This window comes from Xiphophorus hellerii, chromosome 1, assembly GCF_003331165.1.
Source record: "Xiphophorus hellerii strain 12219 chromosome 1, Xiphophorus_hellerii-4.1, whole genome shotgun sequence".
NCBI classification, from domain to species: Eukaryota; Metazoa; Chordata; class Actinopteri; order Cyprinodontiformes; family Poeciliidae; genus Xiphophorus; species Xiphophorus hellerii.
Genome location: NC_045672.1, coordinates 30,080,593 through 30,106,073, shown reverse-complemented (window position 1 = coordinate 30,106,073; position 25,481 = coordinate 30,080,593). Strand labels below are relative to the sequence as shown.

General features: G+C 35.9%; 1 protein-coding gene and 1 long non-coding RNA gene across 2 annotated transcripts; one reads left to right on the top strand and one right to left on the bottom strand.

Moving 5' to 3' along the window:
- Window positions 1-2,126: 2,126 nt before the first annotated feature.
- Window positions 2,127-16,495, top strand: LOC116718120 (uncharacterized). The gene is made up of 4 exons (XR_004338878.1): window positions 2,127-2,934; window positions 14,735-14,994; window positions 15,573-15,955; window positions 16,385-16,495. It is a non-coding gene; the product is annotated as an uncharacterized LOC116718120 (long non-coding RNA).
- On the bottom strand, window positions 9,116-23,592 carry LOC116718092 (natural resistance-associated macrophage protein 2-like). The gene is made up of 16 exons (XM_032559764.1): window positions 23,466-23,592; window positions 18,995-19,084; window positions 18,126-18,283; window positions 17,934-18,056; window positions 16,383-16,502; window positions 15,613-15,719; window positions 14,770-14,840; window positions 14,614-14,681; window positions 13,282-13,437; window positions 11,983-12,141; window positions 11,810-11,896; window positions 11,604-11,723; window positions 10,789-10,938; window positions 10,500-10,573; window positions 10,271-10,424; window positions 9,116-9,390 (listed from the first exon to the last, which is right to left on the bottom strand). Exons 1-16 carry the CDS (start codon window positions 23,485-23,487, stop codon window positions 9,283-9,285), a joined length of 1,767 nt encoding a protein of 588 aa, XP_032415655.1. The 5' UTR covers window positions 23,488-23,592; the 3' UTR covers window positions 9,116-9,282.
- Between the last annotated feature and the right edge of the window lie 1,889 nt (window positions 23,593-25,481).

Below are 25,481 nucleotides of genomic sequence, written 5' to 3'. Positions count from 1 at the left end.
GGCGTGGCTAAGGCATTCCTCCCTATCCTGCACGCGCCCAGCCGAACACATTCCAGCGCTTCTCGTGCAAATGGGCGCGCGCCTTGTTAATGAAATGTTAGAAAATAAACAAAACACAAATCCACGCAAATAATGCGGGACAAAACCGTTAGAATAGGATCTGTTTTCTTAGTTTAACTGCAAACTGAATATTTACAACTTTGAAATGAAAGCAGTGCAGTAAAAAATAATTTTTCTTCTGTTTTTGCTTTTTTGGGGGGGGGGGGGGTCACACTTAGCTGTTTTAGATAGTCGAAATCCTTTAATAATAGACAAAACTCAGCCGAGGAAATACAAAATTTAGAGTTCAAATGATGATTTAATATATTAAGGGGGGGAAGGGAGAAGCCAAATCCAAACCTGTTTACATATGGAGAAAAATAATTTCCCCTCTCATTACACAATAAAATTAACCTTTTTTTTTTTAAAATCACACTGAGGCCTGACAAAATGAAGTAGGCTACAAGATAAACACACAATACCTTGATTTAAAGAAATTTGAACAACGGTGAGAGCCATTACACATAAATGAAAAGAAAACATGGAAGAGGGGAAAACCTTTCCAAAATTACACCAAGAGCGCATCTACAACTGATATAAGAGGTCACAAAAGAACAAACACAACTATAGAACCACAGGCATCACTTGTATTTGTGAACAACTTTGGCTTTTTGGTCTAACTCAAAACGATTTCGGCCATCTTATGTAGGGTGTGGAAGGCCACAAGTGCCACAATCCAATATATTAAAAACAAAATCCAAAGGTGATTGTTCTGTGGTAGCGTTGCTACCCAGGTTAACCAATCAGATTATATGATTTATTTACTAGATAGATAGATTGATTCAAGTGACTTTTTGGTTCCCCACAGTTCGTGCCACCCTGAGCAGAAACCTATAACTCACTTCTTATGGAGTTTGTGGTTGCTCTGTTATTTCTTTTTACAGATGTTGTAACTTGGACATAGTTAGGTGTTCTAACAGAACAATGATACCTCTAACCCATATCAAAACTAATTTTCAAAGTTAAAGCAGGCTAGCTTTAAGATTCTTGAATGGTACTGATTAAACCCGTTTAAAAATGTGAGGAATATGCTTATAATATGTGGTTTTGACAGGAAACCAACCACTTTAAATTTTTCTTACAAATGGAGTGGTGAAATGTTAAATCAAAATTAGGCCAGAATGGACATTTATTCAAAGATTATTGTTGGCGTACGCTTACATTTGAGTCTGAGGCATAATTCAACAAAGAAAGAGCAAAGTTCAGATAATTTACTAAGTGCATGTAAACTTCTGACCAAAATATCATAAATACAGTAAAATATGAGATTTTAAGCTGCTAAAAAAGGGGGAAAAATAACACAAAACCTGTAAGTAACATGCATACACGGCAACATTTTGCAAACACCAAATTTATGCTACTTTTTCCACTTTTGAAACCTCTATAATAAATAACGAAGATCTTAGCAAGCAGTCTGTTTGTTGATAACTTACACTAGTAACAGATTTCGAAGCACGAGGATCCGTCCAGTTTTTTTTTTTTTCTGTATCCGATTCCGAACCTCCCTGTGAGTGAGAGAGGTTCGGTTTGTGGATGCATCTCGGAGTTGAGCAAGGAAGGTAAGAGAGGGCAGAGTGAAACCAATGACCCCAGGCTCCTTTCATGCTTCTCTCTCTCGCTTTCCTTTATTGACACAATCATAAAATGAAACTGTAACTTGTTTTGCCAAAAAAGAAAAGGAAAAAAAAAAGAAAAGAAAAGAAAAGAAAAGAGGCTGGAGTGAGTTAGGCTGGAGGGTGTGGGGGTTTATTATGAGGCAATGCATTCCCAAGCATTTGTGCAACAGTGCAGCAGATATCTCGATATGACGATCTCTGCATCATATACCAAAGCAGATTTTTTTTTTTTTATACCTATACATTGTTTTTTTATTTTCTGAGTGCCAAGCAGAAAAAAACATAACAAATGAATCAGAAATATGTGTTTTCACAAGTATTTTTGGTCCAGTTTCTAGTGCTAATATCTTAATACACTTAAAATAAGAGAAAACTAACTTACATGTAACAACTCAGCAAGATATACAGTATGTACTTGTTTAAAATAAATAATTCCTTAATGTTGATGAAAAAGTACTAGTTCCATTGGCATATTACTTCACTAAAAATTTGGAAATACCTTTTTATAAGTAAAATAATCAATGGTACAAGTACTTTTTCATCAATATGAAGGATTTTTGACTTAAAACAAGTTAATATTCCCTGCTGAAAAGTTGTTTGTCAGTTAATTTTGTTGTATTTCAATGTTTGCAATAGGAACTATAGACCAAAACTTTTTGGTAAGACTTGTGTTTTTGCAGTGTTTTATGGAATGCATCCTCTCCTTCTTTACCTTTAAGAAGATAATTTCTGGAATTTAGAGCATGAAGAGATTTTAAAGATGAAAACAGGGGGGATTAAAGAGTGAAAACTACAGTTTCTGCAGAGTTAAAGTGGTCCACTGAAAGCACGTGTGAGCCCACTACACCACGAGCCCTGCCAGTGCCCACAGAGGCCACAAGGCAAGACATAAACAAGACTGGCCCCGCTGTTTGCATTCCTGGTGTTGGACATTTCAAGGCAGCACTGACAGATGTGTGTAAAAATACACACGGCATAAGTACGGACCGCACAGCTGGAAAATGTCAGGCAGTTTAAAGCTGATGCCGCTGTTTACTACTCCGACTTGAAGTGCATTATCTCTGCTTGCTTTTTCTGCCTGAGGCGAGCCGAGGGAAGACGAAGACGGCTGGACGGGGTCAGGCGTTGTGGAAGAGGCCCCCAGGCTGGGGAAGCTGATCAAAACAAGCTACCTCAAACATCACACACCTGTTAAATCCATCATTCACAACATCATCAGGTAATTAACACACTTTTACATGCATGAATGCTCCTTTTAAACAAACAGGAAAATGAAAACTTAATTTGAAAATAAGCATTTTGTACAACAAAATGATATTTGGGGGAGAAAATGTAATAGACAGGAGGACATGTTGGTTATTTATCTCAAATGCACATAACATAATATGCTAGAGTTTATATCAATCAAAGTACAAGTAATGTAAATACAATATATTACCGTCCAATACAGACAACTTAACAAGATAATTCCAAAAAGTGAGAATAATAACAATAATAATGACAAAATCAAAAACAGTTTTATCTAAAAGGAGCATATCAAGTTACAAATTTAAAAAGAATGAAAAAAGCCATACAGCACAAACATTTATTGAAAGACAAACAATACAAGATATACAGTATATATATATATATATATGTGTGTGTGTGTGTGTGTGTGGGTGTGTGTGTGTGTGTGTGTGAACCAGGTTTTTATATCCTTGCGGGGACCTATTTCTGTTTACGTTATGGGTTGTGGGGACCACTGCTTTTCATGGGGACATTTCTTGGTCCATATGGGGGGAAATGCTGTTTTTGGGTTAGGGGTTAGATATGTGACGGCTTTGGTTACGGTAAGGGTGATGATAAAGGTTAGGCGGTGGAAAATGAATTCAAGTCAATGTAAAGTCCTCACAAGTCATGAAAACACGACTGTGTGTGTGTGATAAGTAATTTAAATATGACTAAATATAAAATAAATAGATAAAATAACAGCAATCATACACATAGAAATATGTTAATCTATAAATGAGTCCAGAGAAAATTTAGATTTAGAAACTTAGGAACACATTTACAAGATATGTCAACATGTTGCTTAATGAAAAGCTTACAGGGATGGATGGACATTAATAATATCGACTGAAGTCAAGTTTATTTCAGCAACAAGGCAGTTCAAAGTGCTTTACATAATTTAAACATAATACAGTCACCAATTAAGAAAGATGCAATAAATATTACATTTTGTCAAATGTCATCAGAAAAATCATCAATACACATCAAATTCATTCATTAATGTTCCATTTATTATGAATCAAAGGTAGTTGTAAACAGGTGAGTTTTTAGCCTTCATTTAAAGAAACGACAGTTTTGCAGTATTCTGGGAGTTTGTTCCAGATTTGTGGTGCATAGAAGCTGAATGCTGCTCCATGTTTGTTTCGTAACTAAACCCAGCTTAGGGTCACCAAGAATTTCCTAAATGATAGTTTATAAAGAAGAAAGAACACTTTAAAATAAACTGAGACGCTTTCTCAACTTAAAAATAAAAAGAATTTCAGGTTACTTTGAATTTACTTTTGATTAGAAACCAAAAGTTGTAATAATTCAAAAGAAAGTCTTTATAGTTATGTTTAAAAATGTACCAATCAACCAGCCAGAGATCATAATTGGCCTTTTCCCTCCTGCTGATTGGCTCCGATTAGTCATAACACTGAAAAATTAAACTTTTTCCTTGATTCTTTAAATACATTCAAACTAAAAACTTCCAATATTTCCAACTATAAACAGCTAGCAAACCTACAGAAAGAACAGAGTTTTCTTTTAAATTTAACAGTGGGACAAGACACTGGCTTGTATTTCTATTTTTTGTGGTAAAAAGCAAACAAGCTGAAATTTAAGTGCAATTAGATTTTTTTTTTTTACTTAAAAATAATGAGACATAAAATTAATGATGGCAGAAAAAACTGGTGGTTTTTCTTTTTGGTTTTTGGCAATTGAAGAAAATGTGGGGGAAAATTAAATGTAACATTTATACTAAACTAATTATGACCACAAGTAAAATGCTTGTATTACAGTTTATTACTATCCACATTATTTTCAATATAACCAGCTACTTACTTTCTTTGTGGTTGTCATTCTTGGTTTCTGATGCGAAATATTCAAATATAAGCGACGTACCGGTGAGGTGAGAAATGTTTTCAATTTTAAACTAACGCTCAAATTACAAACGGGAAAAACAGATCGAATAAAGTAATGTGTTTGCTGATTGCATAGAGGCAGTCTGCATGTTTGGGGACAATTATTCCGGGAGGATTGTTGTTGCTTTTGCGCCGATGCTTTTTGAAAGTTGTTATGATCCGTAACCGTGGCAACAAGGTGTTATTTTTACAACTGGGAGCAGCTGATTAGCATCTCAAAACCTCAAATACCTGAACTGAGAGCGAGACAGAGAAGGAGGAAGTTCATACCATCTCTTACATTCATCGTAATTCCTCTTCATGAGAATGCTTTGGGAAAGCAGAGAGTCTTTAGTCACTTTAATACAGACTGCTACAGGAGATCTTTCCTACCAATGACTGTTATAACTCATATTAATTTGTATTAATATTTGTATTAATATGAGTAATTCCCATTTGGGATCAATAAAGTATTTTTGAGTTTGAATTTGAAATGGTACCAATCAGATCCCCTACTCCAACATTTCTCTGCTTGGCTTTCTAACCACAAAGAGATGGATTAGCAGTGCTACCCAACAACTGATAGCATCATCCCGGACATGTTACTCTTCAGTCAGAAGCTTCTTTAGATTCACTGTTAGACTGACTGCTATTGGAGATCGTTCCAGTTGACTATTTGGGGATAACTGTTTGAGTTAGGACAACATTTAATTTCCCTTTGAGATTATCAAGTATTTTAATTGAATTAAAAGATGTGACACATAATTTTTTTAATAGTGTAATGTATTAAAACAATTTGTTTGTGTGAACAAGTGGCTTGGCAAAAAAAAAAGCATTTCAGTTGTATCAAAAACATTTAAAAAACAAATGAGGTTTAAATCAGCCGCATGGTGACACAATAATGCACAAGTCATAACAGTTTGATCGAAAAAAAAAAGGTTAAAAACAATGAAGAGAAATCAATATTTCCATAAAATCATCAGGAAGTTGTCCTTCCTGATGTTGGTTGCTTCAAAAATCAAGTTGAAACGCTGGAAGTGGCGATGGAAATGATCTGGATCTCTCTTAAGATTTTCTGTGTAGATAAATAAAGTAAACAAACAAACATCTTTCATCATCTGTAGTGGTTTTCCACCGGCATCCAAACCACCGTCTTCATCAACATCATGCATAGGTCTGTCACAATAAGCAATAAATAAATTAATCGCATGATAAAAATACGACAGGCTCAATAATTTCCATTTGCATGTTTCTCTCTTTCTACCCAAAACTGGATGATGAAACTCTTCAGTCTGGTGCTTTGATCTCAACTAGCTCCATTTTTTGAAGGAGATTTTGTTTACAGAGACTTCATAATTCAATTTATTAGTTGTTTCCATTGCTTTGTTTATTTATTTTGAATATTTAAAATGTCTTCCTTTTCCAGTGTTAAACACCCATTAGATTTTAAAGCTGGTTGATCTTTCAAAATGAATTATTGTATTATTATGTCATTATTATCATTTATAATACTTGAAAATTATCTCAAAATGACAATATTATCATTTATCACAATGACTTGTGGAACAATTTATCATCCATCAAAATTTGTCATGGTGTCAGGCCAAGTGGTGCATCAACAAACATCCAGCCTTGTTGAACGCAACCCTAGCTGGTAACATATTGCTGCAGCATCTGAGTTTCATGTAAGGCTGGGGCTGTAGGGTGAATAATCATGTGATTTGCTGGAAGAACCCCCCCACCTCTCCACCCACCCTCCACTCTCGCAGGCCTGCCCCTGACTGGCCTCTGCTAAGGCTGTATTTCCAGGAAAAGGGGCCTACAGGACCGGACCGGCTGTGAGGCCTAGGCAGGGAGACATTGGCTCATTGAGAAAAACAAAAACAGAGAGGGGCGGTGGGAACTCTTACATAACCCGGCCTCCATGACGGGCAGCCACAGAGACACAGAGAGAGTAAAAGAGAAGGAGAAGTTCCACGTCTCGATGCGAGGAGGAAAACCTGTCTGTCCACCTTCCCTCGTAAAGACCGAATCCCTTCGACGCTAGAATTCAGCTCAATGTTGCTCAATGTTTGCTGCTCCACCGCAGCATTTGTGCAACAGCAGCACCTCTGGATAAAAACCCAAATATTACAGCCGCTGTCCGCTACGTTGGACAAAGAAGAGCAGCCGCTTCTGTCACAACACACAAACATGCCCTTTAATCCCCTGGGTTGGTTGTAAGCTGTGTTTAGATGTTAATGGCATCTCCCTGTTGTGCTCTGCACTGCCTCCTTGTGGGCAAAAACGGAAACAACTCTGAAAGTCTACAAAAATATTCCCTCAAGAGGATATTTAAATGTAAATATCTTATTTTTAATACCACTCGACTTCAAGGGAACCATTTAAAAATACAGTATGTAACTTTTATTTTTAAAAACTTTTGTACATATTTATTAAAACTGTTGTGACAGTATAACATGACAGAGATAATAGGTGGAAAAGATCAATCTCCACCTTTTCCCTGAGCTACTATTGCAGTCTGAAGAAATGTACCAAAAACAACCAATCAGAAACAGGAGGAGTGTCTTAGCACTGTCAATCAACCTCAAGTAGTCGCTGCTAAATGAGCTGATGGCGGAGAAACAACTGTTAGGAAAGTTGTTTATCTGCCGGCTAGCATTCACAACAAGCTATGCTAGCAGCAGTGTATCAGAGAGAAAAGGTGGCAGAAAGAGGGATGATTGACATTGCTAAGATCCGCTTCTTGGCTCTGACTGGTTGTTTATATTTAGCAGAGGGAGAAGACATAGGAGCTCGATTTATATCACAGAATATCTGTCTTATTACGGACACAACATGGTGGCAGTTTTAACAAATATGTAAAGAAATTTTTTTTTTTAAATAAAAGTTGCATACTGCACCTTTAATGAACACAATATCTTGATTTTCCTGTTTGTTCACCAGATTAAAATGGAACACAAGGCAGCAAGATTCTCCACAAAAACCTTCAAGTAATTATAATATTCTTCTTTTTTTTAAAGAATGAAAGGGATTAATACTGCTCCTCTTGCTAGAATGCAAAATGTGCTGAAAGACATCTAACCTTGTCGTTTTCCAAATTTTGTCATGTTTCAACCACAAATGTTTTTTATTTAAATTTTGTGTGATACACTGCAAAAACACAAAATATTACCAAACAATTTTTATCCAGTTTCTAGTGCAAATATAGTATTACACTTGAAATAAGGCAAAACTAACTTACAAATTACTTTTCAGCAAGAAATAGAAGATCGTTTTAAGTAAATAAGTCCTTAACAGAGATGGAAAAACTGTGAGATTAATTGCAGAATATTCCACTTATAATGTAGGAAATATGTGTTGTTATAAGTGAAATATTCTGCGAGTGCCAATATTAAGGAATTATTCATTTAAAACAAGCTCCTATATCTTGCTGAAAAGCTACAAGTTAGTTTTGTCTTATTTCAAGTGTACTAAAATATTTGTTCTAAAAACTAGACAAAAAATACTTGGTAAGATTTTGTGCTTTTGCAGTGCAGGCCAATATAACATTACGCAGAAATGCAAAGTGTAAGGGAAATGATGCATAGTTTTTTTTTGTGTTTGTTTGTTTAAGATCTGAAAAGTGCGATGTGCACAAGTATTCCTCTTCTACGATGGCTGAAATCTTTTAAGATGCTTCTATTTCCTGTGGTTGCAGCATTTTTCTGCTGCATTTTGTTTTTGTGTGTTTTGGAGTTTGTATAAATCGTGTTTACAGTGCGTTTTAGCATTTGCATAAGTCAATAACCATATCCTTTTTACCTGATTCAAACTTCTGACAACTAATTTCCTCCTAAAGTTGCCTAGTTAGTAAACAGAGTCAATATGCATTTCATATTATTATCTTGATTTATATAAATCCCGTTGTTCTTTGAAGTCCTTAGAAGTTTAATATAGAAATAAAGTAAAAATAAACATGTTTTAGAATGGTCCTGACTGGAATCCAACTGAGAATATTCCTCGAGATTTAAAAGTAGATCTTAACAGACGCCATTTTGAAATAACTTTCCTTCAATTTCACAATCCAGACCCAATTTGCATAAAATCTGCATAAATACATTGACGTTTTAGGTTGTAATGTGACAAAATGTGGAGAAGTCCAAAAAGTTTAGTTAATTTTGGAAAGTGCTGTAAACATGCAACATAGTGAGTGTTAGCGACACGCTAGCACAACATGCTAAGGTGTCCTGCTGTCCATGCTCTGTTTTGCACTGAAAAACCTAAAAATTGACTCTCCTTCATGTCACAATGAAGATAAAAACAGCATGAAACAGATTATACATTACAGATGATTAAAAATACTTTAGCACCATCCAACTGGTCAGAGTTAGACCCGGTTCTGGGTTGACCGATGATCCAAAGGTCCAGTTTCTGGCTCAGGAGTCAAACTCTGGCTGCTCCTGTATCAGGATGGTCGAGTCGTTTCCTCTCTTGATGCTCGGATCCAGGCAGGACACGCCCAGCGCTATCAGACACAGCCACACCTGCAGCACAGCAACACGCACAGGTCAAAGGTCAGATCAGTCAGATGAGGAAAGGATGAAATGTTTTCACTGCTTTGTTGGAATTATTTAAATATTCTGCCACACGCTCTTGAAAAAAAGATCCAAAATCAGATGAATCTGAAGAAACTCATCTCACTGAGTTTCCATCTATCTATCTATCTATCTATCTATCTATCTATCTATCTATCTATCTATCTATCTATCTATCTATCTATCTATCTATCTATCTATCTATCTATCTATCTATCTATCTATCTATCTATCTATCTATCTATCTATCTATCTATCTATCTATCTATCTATCTATCTATCTATCTAAATAATAATCATTTAACTGCATATATAAAATGTATATATCAAGTGGAATTTCACTGCAAGGCTTCAGCAATAATAAATAAATAAAATAATGAATAAAAACTAGTTAAAATAAATATGTAAATAAGTAAATAATAAAAAGTATCAATTTAAATGTATACAACAAATATAAATATATATATGAAAATAATAAATATATATTTTGTTGTAAATATTTCTATACAAAATAATTTTTTTTCTTGACATTAAATAATTCTAGTGTTATTTACAGGATCTCAATTACATAGAAACATTAATAACTACTAAAAAGAAATAGGAAAAGATATTTCAATTTGAAAATAAAAAAAAGATTTTAAAGTTGACTGACACAAAATAATTGTTTTTGACTAAATTAAATGTGCTTTCTTGATGCAAAATAACTAAAACAAATTTTATTGCTAACAACATAAATCAATTTATCTCTGAAGGTTCATCAGAACACTTAAAATATTCCGAATTAACGTTTCATATTTGCAGAAAGGTCAATGAGTCAAGCTGATCTCACCAAGTAGCCCACGAACGTGAGGTACGCCAAGGAGAGGAAGGCAGCGAGCACGTAGAGCCACACGCTGTTCAGCGCCGTCACGTACACCACCACGAAGTACATGTTGATGGCGCACACGCACAGGATCACCAGTCCTCCCATGATCTTAAACGTCCTGCAGAAAGACGAACATGCTGAGCAGGAAGTGGAGCAGGAAGTGATTTAACGGCGACAGTACAGGTCCGCTTACAGTCCGTTGGCAAAGTCGTTCATCAGAGACGGCATGCTGGTGAAGGTGAGGATGGGGATGAGGGCGAACGGCAGCTGGGAGAGAAGAAATCTGGAGTGAGGTCTGTGCTATTTGTTAGTTTTCATCAGGGGGGTTCAAAGTGTGGTCAGGGGGCCATTTGAGGCTTGCGAATGAATTTCATGCGGCCCCCTGACAATAAAACACAAACCCTGGTTGCAGTGTTAGTTTTATGTAGTTTGTTTCTTTCCTCGACTGGATGCAGATGAGGCAGTTTGAGTCTGTGTCTAACCTGCATGCTCTGGAGCACGTTGAGGAAGTCGTTCATGCCCGTCAGGTGCTGCACGTCCTTAAAAATGGCCACTAGCAGCGTGGGAGTGATGGCGAGGGAGCGGGTCAGCAAAACCCGAGCAAAACGTGACCAACGCAGGTTCAGGAAACCCTGAGAAACAGGAATCACCAGCAGCTTTACACACAAGATTACTAAAACAAATTATAAAACAACTTTTATAAGAAAAAAGAATTATTTTTTACATATTTGTTAAAATTATCATTATGTTGTGACTTCTCCCAGTGCTGGAGGAATACAACGCCGAGTCAGATCAACCAATCAGAGCCAGGAGAGTCTTAGCGCTGTCATTTAGGCCTGTCATGATAAAATGTTGCTAGATGATAAATTATCCCAGAGGTTATTGCGATAAACGTTAAAATTGTTGTTTTGAGACAACAATTTTGTCTCAAATATACTTGAAATTATATTTCAAGTAATATAATGGCAATAATAGCCTAATAATGCAACAACACATTCTTAAAGATAAACTTTCAATTCTAATGAACATTTCACACTGAAGACATTTTAAATATCCAAAATAAATAAACAAAACAACAGAAAAAACAAATAACATGAATTATGAAAACTCTGTAAATAAAGTTGTCCTTCAAAAAAAAACGGGTTACTTTAGACCAAAACACCAGACTGAAGACTTTTAACGTCAAATTTTTGGTAGAAAGAGAGAGAAAAAAGAAAAATGTCACATTTATCATGTGATTAATTCATTTATTGATTATTGGCTCGGCCAAGCATCTGATCTTGAAGCTCCAACTGACCTCCATGACAAACTGGCCAGAGTAGGTTCCAGTCATGGTGGAGCTCTGACCGGCTGCAAGAATCCCGACGGCCCATATATAGAGCGTCGCAGGCCCGAAGAAGCAGCCCAGAACCACTCCCTGTTACGACGGAACCAAACCATCACACAAACTGACACAGCTCACCCTACACACGACCTGGTTCACTGGAAAAATGACAAACGAACCCCCTTATAGATGTCAACCTCCAGAGTTTTGTTGTCCAGAGGGAAGAGGTGGGAGTGAGAAATGCTCGACTCGTTGCAGATGTTATTCTGAAACAAAACAACGAAAACGTCCAAGAGAACATCTGGATATGAAGCAGCTGTTGGACGATGAGAACATCTGCAGGAATACTCACCACTTCGATGTTCGAGCGCTGGTAGAACTCCTCAGCAAAGATGGCGACCACAAACACGTTGATGAGGAAGGAGACAAACAGAGCAATGGCCGACTCGATGAAGAAGTACTTGTTAGCCTCTTTTACTTCTTTCTTCTTCGAGCGATCCACTTCCCGAGACTTTAAAGCAGATATGGAGACTCACTAGCTGCATTTCCTTTACAAATGTGCGCAAAATTATTCCTAGAAAAAAATGCAATTTTGCAATTGCGGTGCTTCCATTAAATAAGGAATACAATTAAAATCACATGTGCATGACAGTGTATCAAGGCTGTTGTAAAAATTGATTTATTTTGCAAAACTGCAATGTACTTTTTTTTTTATGCATCACACGAATCACATGATCAACAACCGGATGTTTCCACTGGTGCAAATCATGAAGAAGACGACAGGAAGTAGTTGGAAATGATGGCACAGCATGTTTTACTACATGAACAAACGCATTCATGTGTACGAAGGCATATCAGGGCCATTTTAAGTAGAAAAACAAAAGTACATTTCAGAGAAAAATCTTGTGAAATTATGAGATTCCTCTCAGAATTTTTATAGAAAAAAAAGAAACTCAGAAATTTCCAAGTCAAAAGACAAAAAATTGCGAGAAAACATCTAGAAATTCTAAAATTAATACCAATCAATCAAATAAAGTTTATTTGTATTGCCCCCTTCAGCAATATGGCAGTTTAACATCATAAAAACACAGAAATACAAAGTCATAGAGGAACCACACAGTCAACAATTGAGAAAACAATTAAACATTACATTTAGCCATTTATTAAGGTTCATATATCAGAAATTTTCAAGAGAAAATCTCCGATTTTTTTCTGAAAAAATTGTAAGATTAATCTCAGAATTTTTGAGTTTTTTCTTGGAAATTTACTCCTCCTGGTTTGTTCTATCTACAACGACCCTGTCATGTCACACACATGAATATGTTGGTTCACATATTAAGTCGTTAAAAGACGAGCTGCGCCATCATCCTCCAACTATTTCCTGTCATCTTCTTCTTTGTAGTTTGCGCCAATGGAAACATCCGGTTGTTAATCATGTGATTTGTGTGATGCAAAAAATTTATTTCCGTTGTAGTTTTACAAAATAAACCTATTTCATCCTAACGCCAAAACATTTTATCAAAACACAAAAAAATTGGCATCTTTCCATTTATTTTTGAAATGTCATACTGCACCATTATGTGCTGAATGGAATCACAGCTAGTGTTTACAGGTTTCACAGCGTTTAGTTTTACTTTAGCCAGTGTCTGACCTTCACCAGAGCAGAGTGGAGGTAAATGTTGTGAGGCATGATGACGGCGCCCACGACGCCGACGGCCTGGGTGAGCTGAACCGCCCCGCAGCCTTCGCAGTACGGCACAAACATCCCCTTCAGCAGCTGGCCTTGGTCAGGAGCCACTGTCACGTACTGCAACACAGCAGCTGCATTAACTTTATAGGTGTAAGCAAATATTTCTGATGTTTACACCACCGTACGGCACAATCAGACATGAAATGGTGGAAAAAAATCAGAAGAATGAGGCAGATTAGTGGCAATGATGTTGATGTTGAGTCGTTGAACTCGTATCTCAATGACAGAATATTCTTTGTACATTTAGGAAACTATAATGTAAACAATGGCATCCCACAAGGCACAAGTTTAGATCTCAGAGTTTTGTTACCCATATGAAATACGGACACACGGCATTAATGTTCACTTCTACGCTGATGACACACAGTTGCATACATGATGTGAATAACGGTGTTGAATTAAAGTGTTTTAAATTGTTTTCCAGTTAAAAACAACCTAAAGAGGAACGATCAAGCACACAGCTTCAGTTATTACAACTACAAGCTACTGATCAGATCCAAAATCCTGGTGTAGTGATGGACTCAGAACCTTCAGAGTCACATAAAGACAGTGACCAAGTCGGCCTTCTATCACCTGAAGAACATTTCCAGGATTAAAATACTCATGTCTCTGTAAGATCTAGAGAAACTGGTGAAGAGTAAAGTAGTGATGATAAACCAACCTGAGGCAGAGTTGGGTGGGTTTTCACATGCATAAAGAGTGGGCACAGTGTGGCAGGCCGTTGTGCCATAAAATCAGCTTAATCTGACTATTAAAACATGTGTTTTAAATAGAAACAACTACTTTTGACTATCCTGAATGGTAACTTAAGACATCTGCATTTACATTCTGATTAGTAAGAATAATAATTCAAGATATCTTCACTTACATTGTGACAAATCAAAACCTCTAATTCAAGAGATGCCCAATTTATTTGGAGATACTCTTAAAGTTAGTTTTACCTAGTTATTTTTTGCTTCCTAGATATTGAATCTTACATATTTCCTACCTAAAAATACAATATTTACATTTTGAAAAATGGTTGTTATTAACTGGAATTAGGACTAGTCAGGATAAAAAAGTAAGAATTATTGCTCTTTGGTGTTGATAAGATGAGAATGATCAAACTTTAAATCCACCAAGACTATGATCAGCTACAGAAAATAAGAAAACTAAACGTATGTTTTGCACATTTATTCCATGGCTCTGATTGGCTGAAAAAGTGCAAATATCAAAACAAACCAAAGTCCGTACCTCGTATCCAAATGTTACGGCCATAATAGTAATAAGAAAACCAAAAAAGGCCTCCAGCCTCCTCAAGCCTGCAGAAAAACACAGAAAGATTTAATTTACTCTTCCTCTCTGCTGTGTGAAGTGTGTTTCAGTGTCTGAAGACGTTGTGCTACGTACCGTACTTATCCAGGAAGAGGAAGAAGAAAGTGTCGATAATGGTGATGAGCACACCGGCCCAGAGGGGGATCCTGTCATCAAAACACACACAGCAACTGAAGAAGCTCAATTTTTATGTTGTAGCACCAAACGACCTGTGATTCTAGATACCAAACGCCCTCAAAACGGCATCAACTTCTCGCCAGAGACTCCCTTTGGAAGCCCATAGACAATGCTACAAAATATGTAAAGAAACATTGAATTAAAATTTTTCCCCTCATTTTATTACATTCATTTAGCATAAATGCTGCCTCATTTCTTCAGATTTTGTTGGGAGTTCTGTGGTGGAAAATCCTCTCCTTTCATGAGAAAATAAGTAATTTTATTATATCAATCCAGTCAAATGTTATTTAATCTCCATTTTATGCTTGCTATGCCAGTTTGAAGAGCAAAGCAACTTGATAAATTTGACTGGCAGCAAATCAGAAAATGAGAATATAAATAAATATTTTCTAAATTCTCCTTCTGTGGGACAATATACACTATTTTCTATTTCAGTGTTATTTATATATTAGACTTTATAATAAATGCTGAAAAAACAGATTCCCAAATCCCAAAAATTAGATGTGTAAATATGTCTAGCAATAGATGAAACAATTGGAGTAGGATTTAATAAGCTTTGTCTTCTTCATACTCATTTCTGGACTGGATAAGGAAGTTTTGTTTTTGTTTTAATGTTTAATTACTATCATGATGCACATATTTTTTTATTTTGTTTTTCTCAAATTTTACTTGTTCAAATTAAATATTTTTCTCCCTTCTAGCGCCCTCTGGTGGCCCCCACTTTGATAAACACTGCCACACCTGTGAGAGGACAGGAGGTTGAACGCGATGGCGCAGCCGATGACCTCCTGCATGTCGGAGCCGATGATCGCCAGCTCCACCATCAACCACAGCAGGATTCTGGGTACCTTCATGGAAAACATGGAGAAGTCAGCGAGTCCGCTTGAATTCTGCATCGCAGGCAGAAAATATGAAGGAAACAAGCATATTCATGATTTAGGATGGCCCAGTCAAAGTCCACACCTAAATCCAACCCAGAACATGTGGCTAACCTCATGCTGTACTTCCTGCTTTATCAGCGGTCTCCAGTCTGCTTGGCGTTCACACATGTATTCGAAACGCACCAGAGTTCACTTTAAACGAGGTTTGTAGACGGACCAGAGTTACAAACGTTTTAGACAAACGAAGTGGAGTTGGACTGAAGTGGACTAAACAGGGCTGGTGTGAATGTACCCTTAAAAAGAGTTTTATAGGTTTACTTTATTAAAAGAAATGCTTCAATTTTTTAGGTGTCGATTGGAAAAAATGTAACAAAATTCAGTGAATTATGTCAAAAGTACATTTAGTGAGTTATGTCCATGAAAACACTTGCTACATTTAGCCAAGATTAATAAATTAATTAAAAGGAGAATTGGGTGCAACAAAGTCAGCTTTTGAGTAAAAGTCACAGGATAGACTTGGACAAATAAAGCAAAAATCATAGTTATTTATAAACAAATAATTGCCAATACATTTTGCTATAAGATTTTAATTTGATTTTAATTTTTTCACACTGGGTGTGGTTGTCTCACAGTGGGGTACTGGCGGTTGCAGACTTCAGCCAGGTGCAGCCCGGTGACGACGCCGAGCCGCGCCGCCAGCCGCTGCAGCAGCAGGCCGATGATGGTGGCCAGCAGCAACACCCAGAGGAGCTGGAGGGAGGAGAGAGGAGAAACAGCAGAGGAGAGAACAGCATCCAAGAATTATAAACATAAAAAATTCATTATACATTCATCAGGTCAGAGCAGCTCTACTTCAACAAGACTTTACTCAGGTAAAAGTAAAAAGAAGCCGTCCAAGAAATTACTCAAGCAAGAGTAAAAAACTATTTGGCAAAAAGTCTGTTCAAGTAACGGATCAAATTATCAATAATTTAATTGAAAAAGATTTACATAATCAGACAGACCAAAATATAAAATGGAAATGTTGGTATTTTAAGGACAAATATGACAATAATTCACATAAATAACAACAAAATCAGACAAAAGAAAATTTTTATAAATCAGTTTCTTTCAATAAAACTTCTGAAACTTTAACAGGAACTGCAGGTGTGTGTCTGTGTCTGGTGAATTTTTGATTAAAACATTTTTGTTTTTCATTCAGTGGATAGAAAATACAAAAAATTTACACAAGTAAGAGTAGGAATACTTTATAATAAAATTACTCAAGTAAAAGTAAAAAGTACAATCTAGTAAATATAATAGGTACATTTTCCCCACAAAAGCTACTAGAACAAAGTTTAAATATGAAAAAAATCAAACCAAAAAGAAAATGTCAAACTAATCAGATAAAAATGAGAAAAAACTCAAAATGTTGAGAAAAAAATGTAATGTCAAAGAAGTGAAGATAGTCATTAGAAGAAATGGTGGTGAAATGTCAAAATGATTAGCAAAAAGGAAAATTATGTATCATAATGATGAGATTAAAAGAAATCACAATGACAGACAATGAGAGAAAGTCAAAATGATGTGGAAATGATCAGAAAAATGTGAAAATCAGGAGAACTTAAGAAAAAAAGAACAAGAAAAGAAGTCAAAATAATGAGAGTGAAAATGTGGATATACCAAAATGATTAGAATAAATGATATGAAAAATAAAAATGATGGAAATGATGAGAAAAATAGCTAAACGATGAGAAAATTACAAATAAAAATGAAAAAAGTATTTCAACATTGAAGTCGAAATGCGACTGATATAAATACCTGCTAGAAACTTTATACTTTATACTCATAAGACTAAATAACCAAACAGATTTTCAGTTTTTGCATATAAACTCCCTGCATACACACTGTTTGTGGAAAAAGTCACCAGAAAATATCTTCTCTTCAATAAATCTTTTTCGTTTTTTCTCAATATTTTTACTCTAATCATGAAACTGAATTTTGATTTTCTGGTCATAATAATTTCCCTTTACAGCCTGTATTTCTGTCTCTGTGTTGACTGAGTGGAAACTTTACTTTAATACACCTGGCATAACTTAGAAATTTACATTTTAACAAACTAATGTCAACTTTCCCCCGTCTTCTGAAGGAAGGCACCGTTTTATTAGAAGATGTAAAACTTTGATTTTTTTTTTCTGTTACCTTAAATCCAGCTTTAGCTCCTGACTGCAGGTCAGACTCAATGTTTCCCGGGTCCAGGTAAGCAATGCTCATCAGAAACCCGGGCCCGGTGAAGGCCCAGAGTTTACGCAGACTGAATAGTCTCTGTAGGAGAAATACAAGCTGTAAAGTTTAAAAAGTTATAAATTAAGTAAGCGGGTTGGTTTAGGTTACCTCAGTGTCCTCCTCGGGAACAGGGACTCTCTGCTCAAAGTACGTGGTCGGAGCCGGTTCATTGCTGCGGTTCTGGAGGAAAACCGAAGGCGTGGAGGATCCTCGGTGAGTGTATGTGGTCTGGATGATAGCTTTCTCCTGGTTTTTCACAGAGTCGTCTGCGGAAACATCAACACATTCATCGGAAAGTGTATTTAATGTTAACAGTTTGTTAAAAAGCTAAAACTGATGTGTTTCTGCTCAAGTTAAAAATCCTCCCGCGCTACGATGCTTCAACTTCCTGTCTTCTTCTTCTTCTTCTTTGGGCATCAATTAAATAATCATCAACTCATTTAGAAATTGATTAATCACCAACTGGAGAATACAGACTCAAAAAATGCCATTTGCTGAAAAAAATCGACATATTCAGAAGAGTAAGCCAAAAATGCACAAAAATATCTAGATTTTGCATTTAAGAAAAACAAAATGTATCTCAAGGAGCATAATTTTTGCTTCACCCTGTTCAGATTCACTCGAAGAATGCTGTCATTACCTTTTAAGCAATAAAAAGTAATTAAATTTATTGTTTATATTGACATTTTAATGCATACCTAATATTGTATAAATGGCTTCAGTGTTTAAGTGATAAATCAATAGAATGTGTTGGTGTTTATTCAATTAACCAATTAATCGTCAGAACAAATGGTTACTAAAATAATTATTAGTTGCAGTCTTTATGTAAGCAAGTAAAACTTTGTTTACAAAGCAAATTTCAAATTCCAGAGTTTGAAAAGTTTGCGTAAATGCCAACAGCTTGCGTCAACATGTCGAAATGATGCGTCTTAATCATAAATGAAGGATTTGCATTGCTTAAAATCAAAGATAATCACCTTGTTGGCCTGGCAGATCAGGTTCTGGATCCAGGGGAATGCTGGGCGGCAGAGAGGAGATGTGGATGTTCTCAGGCGGGGGATTTCTACCTGGAAGCAACCCGGTAATTAAACTGGATTTAAAACCAAGAATAAAAATTACTGCACACACAAAACGAAACCCTACAAAAACACGGAACCGTGAGAAAACACATTTCATCCCAACTGTTCAGTCAGGGAGAAGAAAAGTTACATTATTTCACCAGAACAACTACAATTTATTCTTATTCCATATTTTTACTTTTCACCAGAATGAAAACTATTTTTTAACTTTATGCCTCTACATATTCATTCATGATTTACTAAGGAATAGTGTTGCTCCAAAAATCATGTTGCTTAAATGTGTGTAGCCTTTATTTATTGAGATTAAAAATCTTTTTCAAGAGAGACATGACTGTTAATGCAAAACGATTTGTTGAATTTTGCATTTGCAAAATAAATAAAACGTCTACATGCAGAATATGGCAAATTAGTTAGTTGATTCATTAGTGTATCTATTTTTTATTGAGGACTACACCTGTCGCAATAAGTAACAAGTCAATTAATCGCATGATAAATTAAAACAAGCTCAATAATCTCAATTTTCATGATTTATTATTTTACTCTTATTTTTTTTCTTTCTACCAAAACCTGGATGATAAAAACCTTCACTTTGGTGCTTTTGTCTCGACTAGCCCTTTTTATAAGGACAATTTTGTTTACAGATACTTAATTGATTTTATTTGTTGTTTTATTTGCTTATTTTGGATATTTTTTCATTAGAGTTTAAAGTTTATTGATTTTTGAGAATGTGTTCTTGCATTATTATGCCATTCTTGTTATATTATTATGAAAATATTCTCAAAACAACAAAATTATCGTTGATCGTGATAACTTCTGAGACAATCTGAGAAAATGGATCTGTGACAGGCCTATTGATGACACTGCTTTGTGATTGTATTGTATGTTTTTAATTCCCAGCAGCCATTTTCATTGTGGGACATTTTGGTCTTATTTAAGTGACAATGTCTCCGGAAGCAGAGACTTACGTGTTTCTTCTTTTACAAGCCACCAAGAAACAATTTAAGGAATTTAAAGCAACTCCCTGTTTAAAGACAAAAGGAACTGAGTCTGAACTGGGCAAACAAGATCTCCAATCCCTCAGACAGAACCGCTTCAAACCATGAACCACATGGAGAACGAATTAGTTGGGTCCTCAGGCACTGAGGACAAAATTGTCACCGTCCCGCAGTGGAAATGTGGGCTGATGCTATTTGAAACCAGAAGTCTCCAACTCTGCCTTCAAGTTCTGAAGAAATCTATTAATGTCTCCATTCGTTCAACCTAAACATTTTTAGTTAGCAAGCTAAATATTTAGCTTTGAGCTATTTGTTTACATGTTAGCAACTCGCTAACCCGCTTTCCACAGGGGTTTTAGGCTATGAACACGTAAGTCCACTCAAATATTTGAGCTAGCTAAATATTTGAGTGACAAAGGTAAGTTTAACCACAAAATATTTAGCTTGCTACCAAAATATGTAGTTAGAAAGCTATATAGCTCCAAACTAAATATTTAGCAAGCAAATAAACTCTGAGTTAGCTAGGGTATCTCAGAGTTTAGCTAAATAACTAGCTAACTAAATATTTAGCTAGCTCAGAGATAAATATTTATCTTGCTGATAAAACGCTGCTCTCACCATTCTCTACAGAAATGCTGTAATTAAACTTGAGGGTTTTTGAGAATCGACGTTGGTTTGAAGTCATGCCTCAGTAACAGGTGGCACCATTAGGTGTCACACTTTCTACAGCCTGAGCCTCCATAAAAGGGAAGCTGGAAGGATGGTGGCCAGGTGTGAATTTCCTGTGTGTTGGGCCAGATGTGTGTTGGGCTCATGCTGTTTGCTGGCTGTGGTAGGTTGGGGGAAACCGTTTTAAAGTGATTATTTTAAGTAAGTTGCGCTGATATGGTGTTTTTATACAGGACTGTGCACCACAAATTTGGAACAAATTTCCAGAAAACTGTAAAACAGCTGAAACACTGACTTCTTTTAAATCTCAACTAAAAACCCACCTGTTTAGGATTGTATTTGAAATGTAATCAATTACAAATTTATTGATGGAACTTGACTTAATGCTGTGTTTTGATTGTTGATTCTATCTTTCATTGTGTTTCTGTGTTTATGATGTAAAGCACTTTGAAATGCCTTGCTGCTGAAATGTGCTATACAAATAAAATTTGATTGATTGATTGATTGACTGCATTGTTGATGGTGTTCGGGTGGAAGCGTTACCTGGGCGTGGTTGTTCGACGCCGCAGGTAGGTTTTGTACATTGGTCTCTTTTAATCAGAATGAATTGTATGGTTATATATTTTTATTTGCTAGGGTTGCACCAGATCGGCTACACCAAGGTTTGATCTGAGAATGTTGGTTTATGCAATGCAGGTTGGCAGAGTTTTAATGTGTTTTAGATTGATTTGATTAAAATGATTTGATAAGCATTTAGTAATTTTGGTGTTTTTGTTTTACAGTTTTCCTCCTGCTGTCCTTTTAGCGTTTGGTTTTCCTTTTTGTTAGTCCGCCCAGTTAGGATTGTTTTTCTTCTTGCAGTACTTGTGAGGACTGACTAACAACCTTTCATTTATTTTGTTTGTTTTGTTTTTTGTTTGTTTTGGGACACTTCCCTGAATACTTACATCCTGTTTGGTGTGATCCCCATGACGGGTTGACAACAAACGGATAAAGCAAGCGGGGAATCCTTTTCATGTATGCAACAATAAATATTAATAATTAACTTAATTCCGGTTCTTGTTTATTGCGCTTTGGCTTGACAGAACTATAACACCTCCACATCTCAGGTGGATTTTAATAGCAGACGGTGTGTCCGTAAACAAGTTCTACTAAATATTGTATTATAACCGAACAGAGAAATGCAACTCCTATCATGAATATAGACCAGCAAAAATCCCTACAAATTACAATGAAATACTGCTACTTCCGGTGGGCGCCGGAAGTAAGACCCTTAATCGTTTCCCCAGCAAGCCTCCCAGGAATAAGGTGGATAGTTATGTATAAGACTGTAAGTTTGAAAAGGACATAAATCATGACGCAGATTTTCTTTCTTCTTCCAACTTTCTTTTTGACGTCCCATTGTATATCATTTCATCTTTCCTGAGTGTCTGTTTCGATTTGATTTGCTCCACTCCCCCTAGTGGTCCGGAGCACTTTGGAGCAATATTTGGATATTTAAGTAGCTTTATGACCTAAAATATTTAGCAAATATATTTATGTTATATTTTTAGTTATTTGGAGTTTCGTGTTTTGACATTAGCACCTGTTGGTCACCGCAGACTGATTTAAGAAAACTGCCAGTTTCTGATTTTATGTTGTTTTTTTTTATTTTAAATTTAAAAGAAAAAGGAAATATGCTAAATTTACAAGAAAAACAACTTGTATTTCACTTTTAATAAAGTTAAATAAACTACTTGTTTCCAAAGCCAAAGGTTGATTATTATTATCCGAATTAAACACACAAAGATCATGCTGATTTTTAAAATTCATATAAGAAATATAAATATAAATACTGTTGTTAGTTTACAAATCACTGAACGGCTTAGCACCACAATACATTAAAGATCTGCTTTTGTTGTATCAACCTTCCAGACCTCTCAGGTTCTGGTTCTGGTTCTGCTCTGCATCCCCAGAACCAGAACCAAACGAGGAGAAGCAGCTTTCAGCATCTATGCACCACAAATTTGGTACAAACTTCCAGAAAACTGTAAAACAGCTGAAACACTGACTTCTTTTAAATCTCAACTAAAAACCCACCTGTTTAGAATTGTATTTGAAATGTGATCAATTACAAATTTATTGATGTAACTTGACTTAATGATTGATTCTATGTTGCATTGTGATTCTGTGTTTGTAATGATGTAAAGTTCTTTGAAATGCCTTGCTGCTGAAATGTGCTATACAAATAAAATTTGATTGATTGATTGATAAGAAATATATGTTTTAAAATATCACAAATGGTAATTTCATTGAAACTAGTCAAAAACACTTCACGTCACGGAGTGAACCTCACACTTTAAGGGTGTCAAACTAAAATATAACATCATAACTATAACAGATGGACATTTTCTAACGGGAATCCTGCATCTCTTCCAATTTATCTACTTCAGTAACATCAGTTACTGTTGCTCTGTGGGTCTTTATGACTTAAAACCTCTTTTTGTTGCTTCATGTAGCCATAAAAACACATTTTCTGCACCGGACAGCAAACCGGAGACAATTTAAAAACATTATTACAGGAAACGAGCATGAACTTCGTCACCTAATCCATTCCTGTAATAAACGTCTAAAAATAAACTGACAGGAAGAAAGTCGCCTCGGAGGTTTTCCCTTAAAGCAGAAACATGTCTGCTCGGTTAAAATCGGGTTGAGTTAAAACTCACCTGAGCGCAGGAAGGAAAACATCTTGAGCTGCGTAAAGATGCTAGAACCGGGCCATGAGTAGAACCGAGCCGGCAAGCTTCCTCCGGTGAAATGATCGACTCTCTTCCTCGGTGTTTCCTCCACGCCTCCCGGTAGTGTCAGAGTCTGCGCGGTGCAGGTAGAGCAGCAGGGGGCTGAACTCACCTGACAGGTGAAGGAAGGAGGAACCACCGGAGGACAAACTCTCTGCGCCAGTTTCTCCAGTTTCCTGCCTGTGACCCAGTTTATACTCTGGACTGATCCTGGATCAGTAGGAGAGAAGATTAACTTTTTTTTTAAACTTTTGAAATTGTTTAAAAAAAAAAAAAATCACAATTAAGCGTATAGAAATAGATTCCGACTTATTACACATGATTATAGCTGTTTTTTCCAGTTAATTTCCATCTGCATGCAAAAAGCTTTTACTCCTTGACAAAAGTATTCAAACCTACGACGACGTATTACGACCCTTTGCAAATCAATCAATAAATAAATAAATAAATAAATAAATAAATAAATGAATAAATAAATAAAATGAGTACATTTCCGCCAGAAAATCTCAGAAAGTTTCAAAAGCCGAAAAGCTGCTTGAAAAAAATTCAGAAATCTTAAGATTAATCTCAGAATTTCTTTTGAAAAAAATAAAAAAATTCAATAGTTTTTTGAGCAGTCAAATAAATTTAAAAAAGTAGATTAATATCTGAAATTTTCTCGAGAAAACTTGGAAAATTCAGAGTCTGAAAAGTTGCTAGAAAAAGCTCAAACATTTTCTAGAAAAAACAAACATTAAAAATGTATGAATGTGAAGTTGAAAATTTTCTTGAATTTTTTTTGCCATTAATCTAAGAAACCAAAACAAAACATTTTAATCAAGAGTGGGAAGTTTTGTATTTCTAAAATATAAATAAAGAAAAGTCTGATCAAATTAAAGGCTTTTTCCAGAGCAAGTGGATTTAAAAGAAAATATGTAACCCCCCTTTAATCTACATTTTTATGATTATCTTATAAATAAAAATAATTTTGAAATGTATTTGTAGTTTATTATTTATTTTTGGTTGTAATTCCATATTTTTCTACGATTAACGCGTCTTTCAGTTTTTCTGTCCCACAATGGAGTGTTCTGCTGCAACCACTAGGGGGCGACAGATTCCACATGATTCCCCCCCCCTGCATGTGAGCAGCCATTGTACTTTTATTGCCACTGCTGCCAAAGTTTGGAAACCAAATAGTTTAGCTTCTGATAAACACAGCGGATTCGTTGTTTCTCAATCTTTTAATCCTTCTGACCTGCTTTTACGTTTCCAAACGGCAGACTTGGCTCACAGGAAAGTGGTGCAATAATATGAACATTTGCGCAAGCTACATAAATCCAGTTTAATTGCCTTTGCTAGTCAAAACGTTTAGATTTAAACCAGAGAATGACAGTTTCTGTTGCATCATTCAAAATATGCTACTTAAATATTTCAGCAGTTTTTTTTTTATTGATTTCCATCCATACATTTTCAAATCTGAAATTTTCCACGCAAATCTCTGACTTGTAGTTGTTTTTATCTAAAAGTATCAAGAGGTAGATTAATTGTAGTAAAATATAACACATGCAATTGTGGAAGGGGTTGAACTTTCAAGCCTTTCTGGTCAAAATGCCTGTAAGCAAGAAGCTGAGATGCGTAGGATGGCCACCAGAGGGCAGTGTTGGTTTCATACAGGAACCGTAAAATCAGGCAGCTTCTCTAAGTATCCAATCCTCACTTAGAGCAGTCAGAGCTGTTCAGCAGACACAAAGGATGACTCAGACACATTAGTAAACATAGTAAGGATAGTTGTATTGTGCGCTGTGTGGTACGTGGGCCAGAGTCTTTACAACATGGTGTGAGATGATGAGACGAATGTGGGTGTCCATTAGTATGTCCAATGTTTTGGCATCATGAGAACTGAAAATGTCAAAACTCCATCAATTGTCCATTGTGTCTATTAGGCATCTTCTGTGTCTGGTGAGC

What these genes read in the sequence shown, in the direction of transcription:
- LOC116718092 (XM_032559764.1), bottom strand. Translation starts at nt 23,487, where the DNA reads ATGTTTTCCTTCCTGCGCTCAG. An exon ending in CCTCTTCCTGGATAAGTACG is followed by an intron (nt 14,682 to 14,769) that starts GTACGTAGCACA and finishes GTTTTTCTGCAG; the next exon opens with GCTTGAGGAGGCTGGAGGCC. An exon ending in TCACGTTCGTGGGCTACTTG is followed by an intron (nt 9,391 to 10,270) that starts GTGAGATCAGCT and finishes GCTGTGCTGCAG; the next exon opens with GTGTGGCTGTGTCTGATAGC.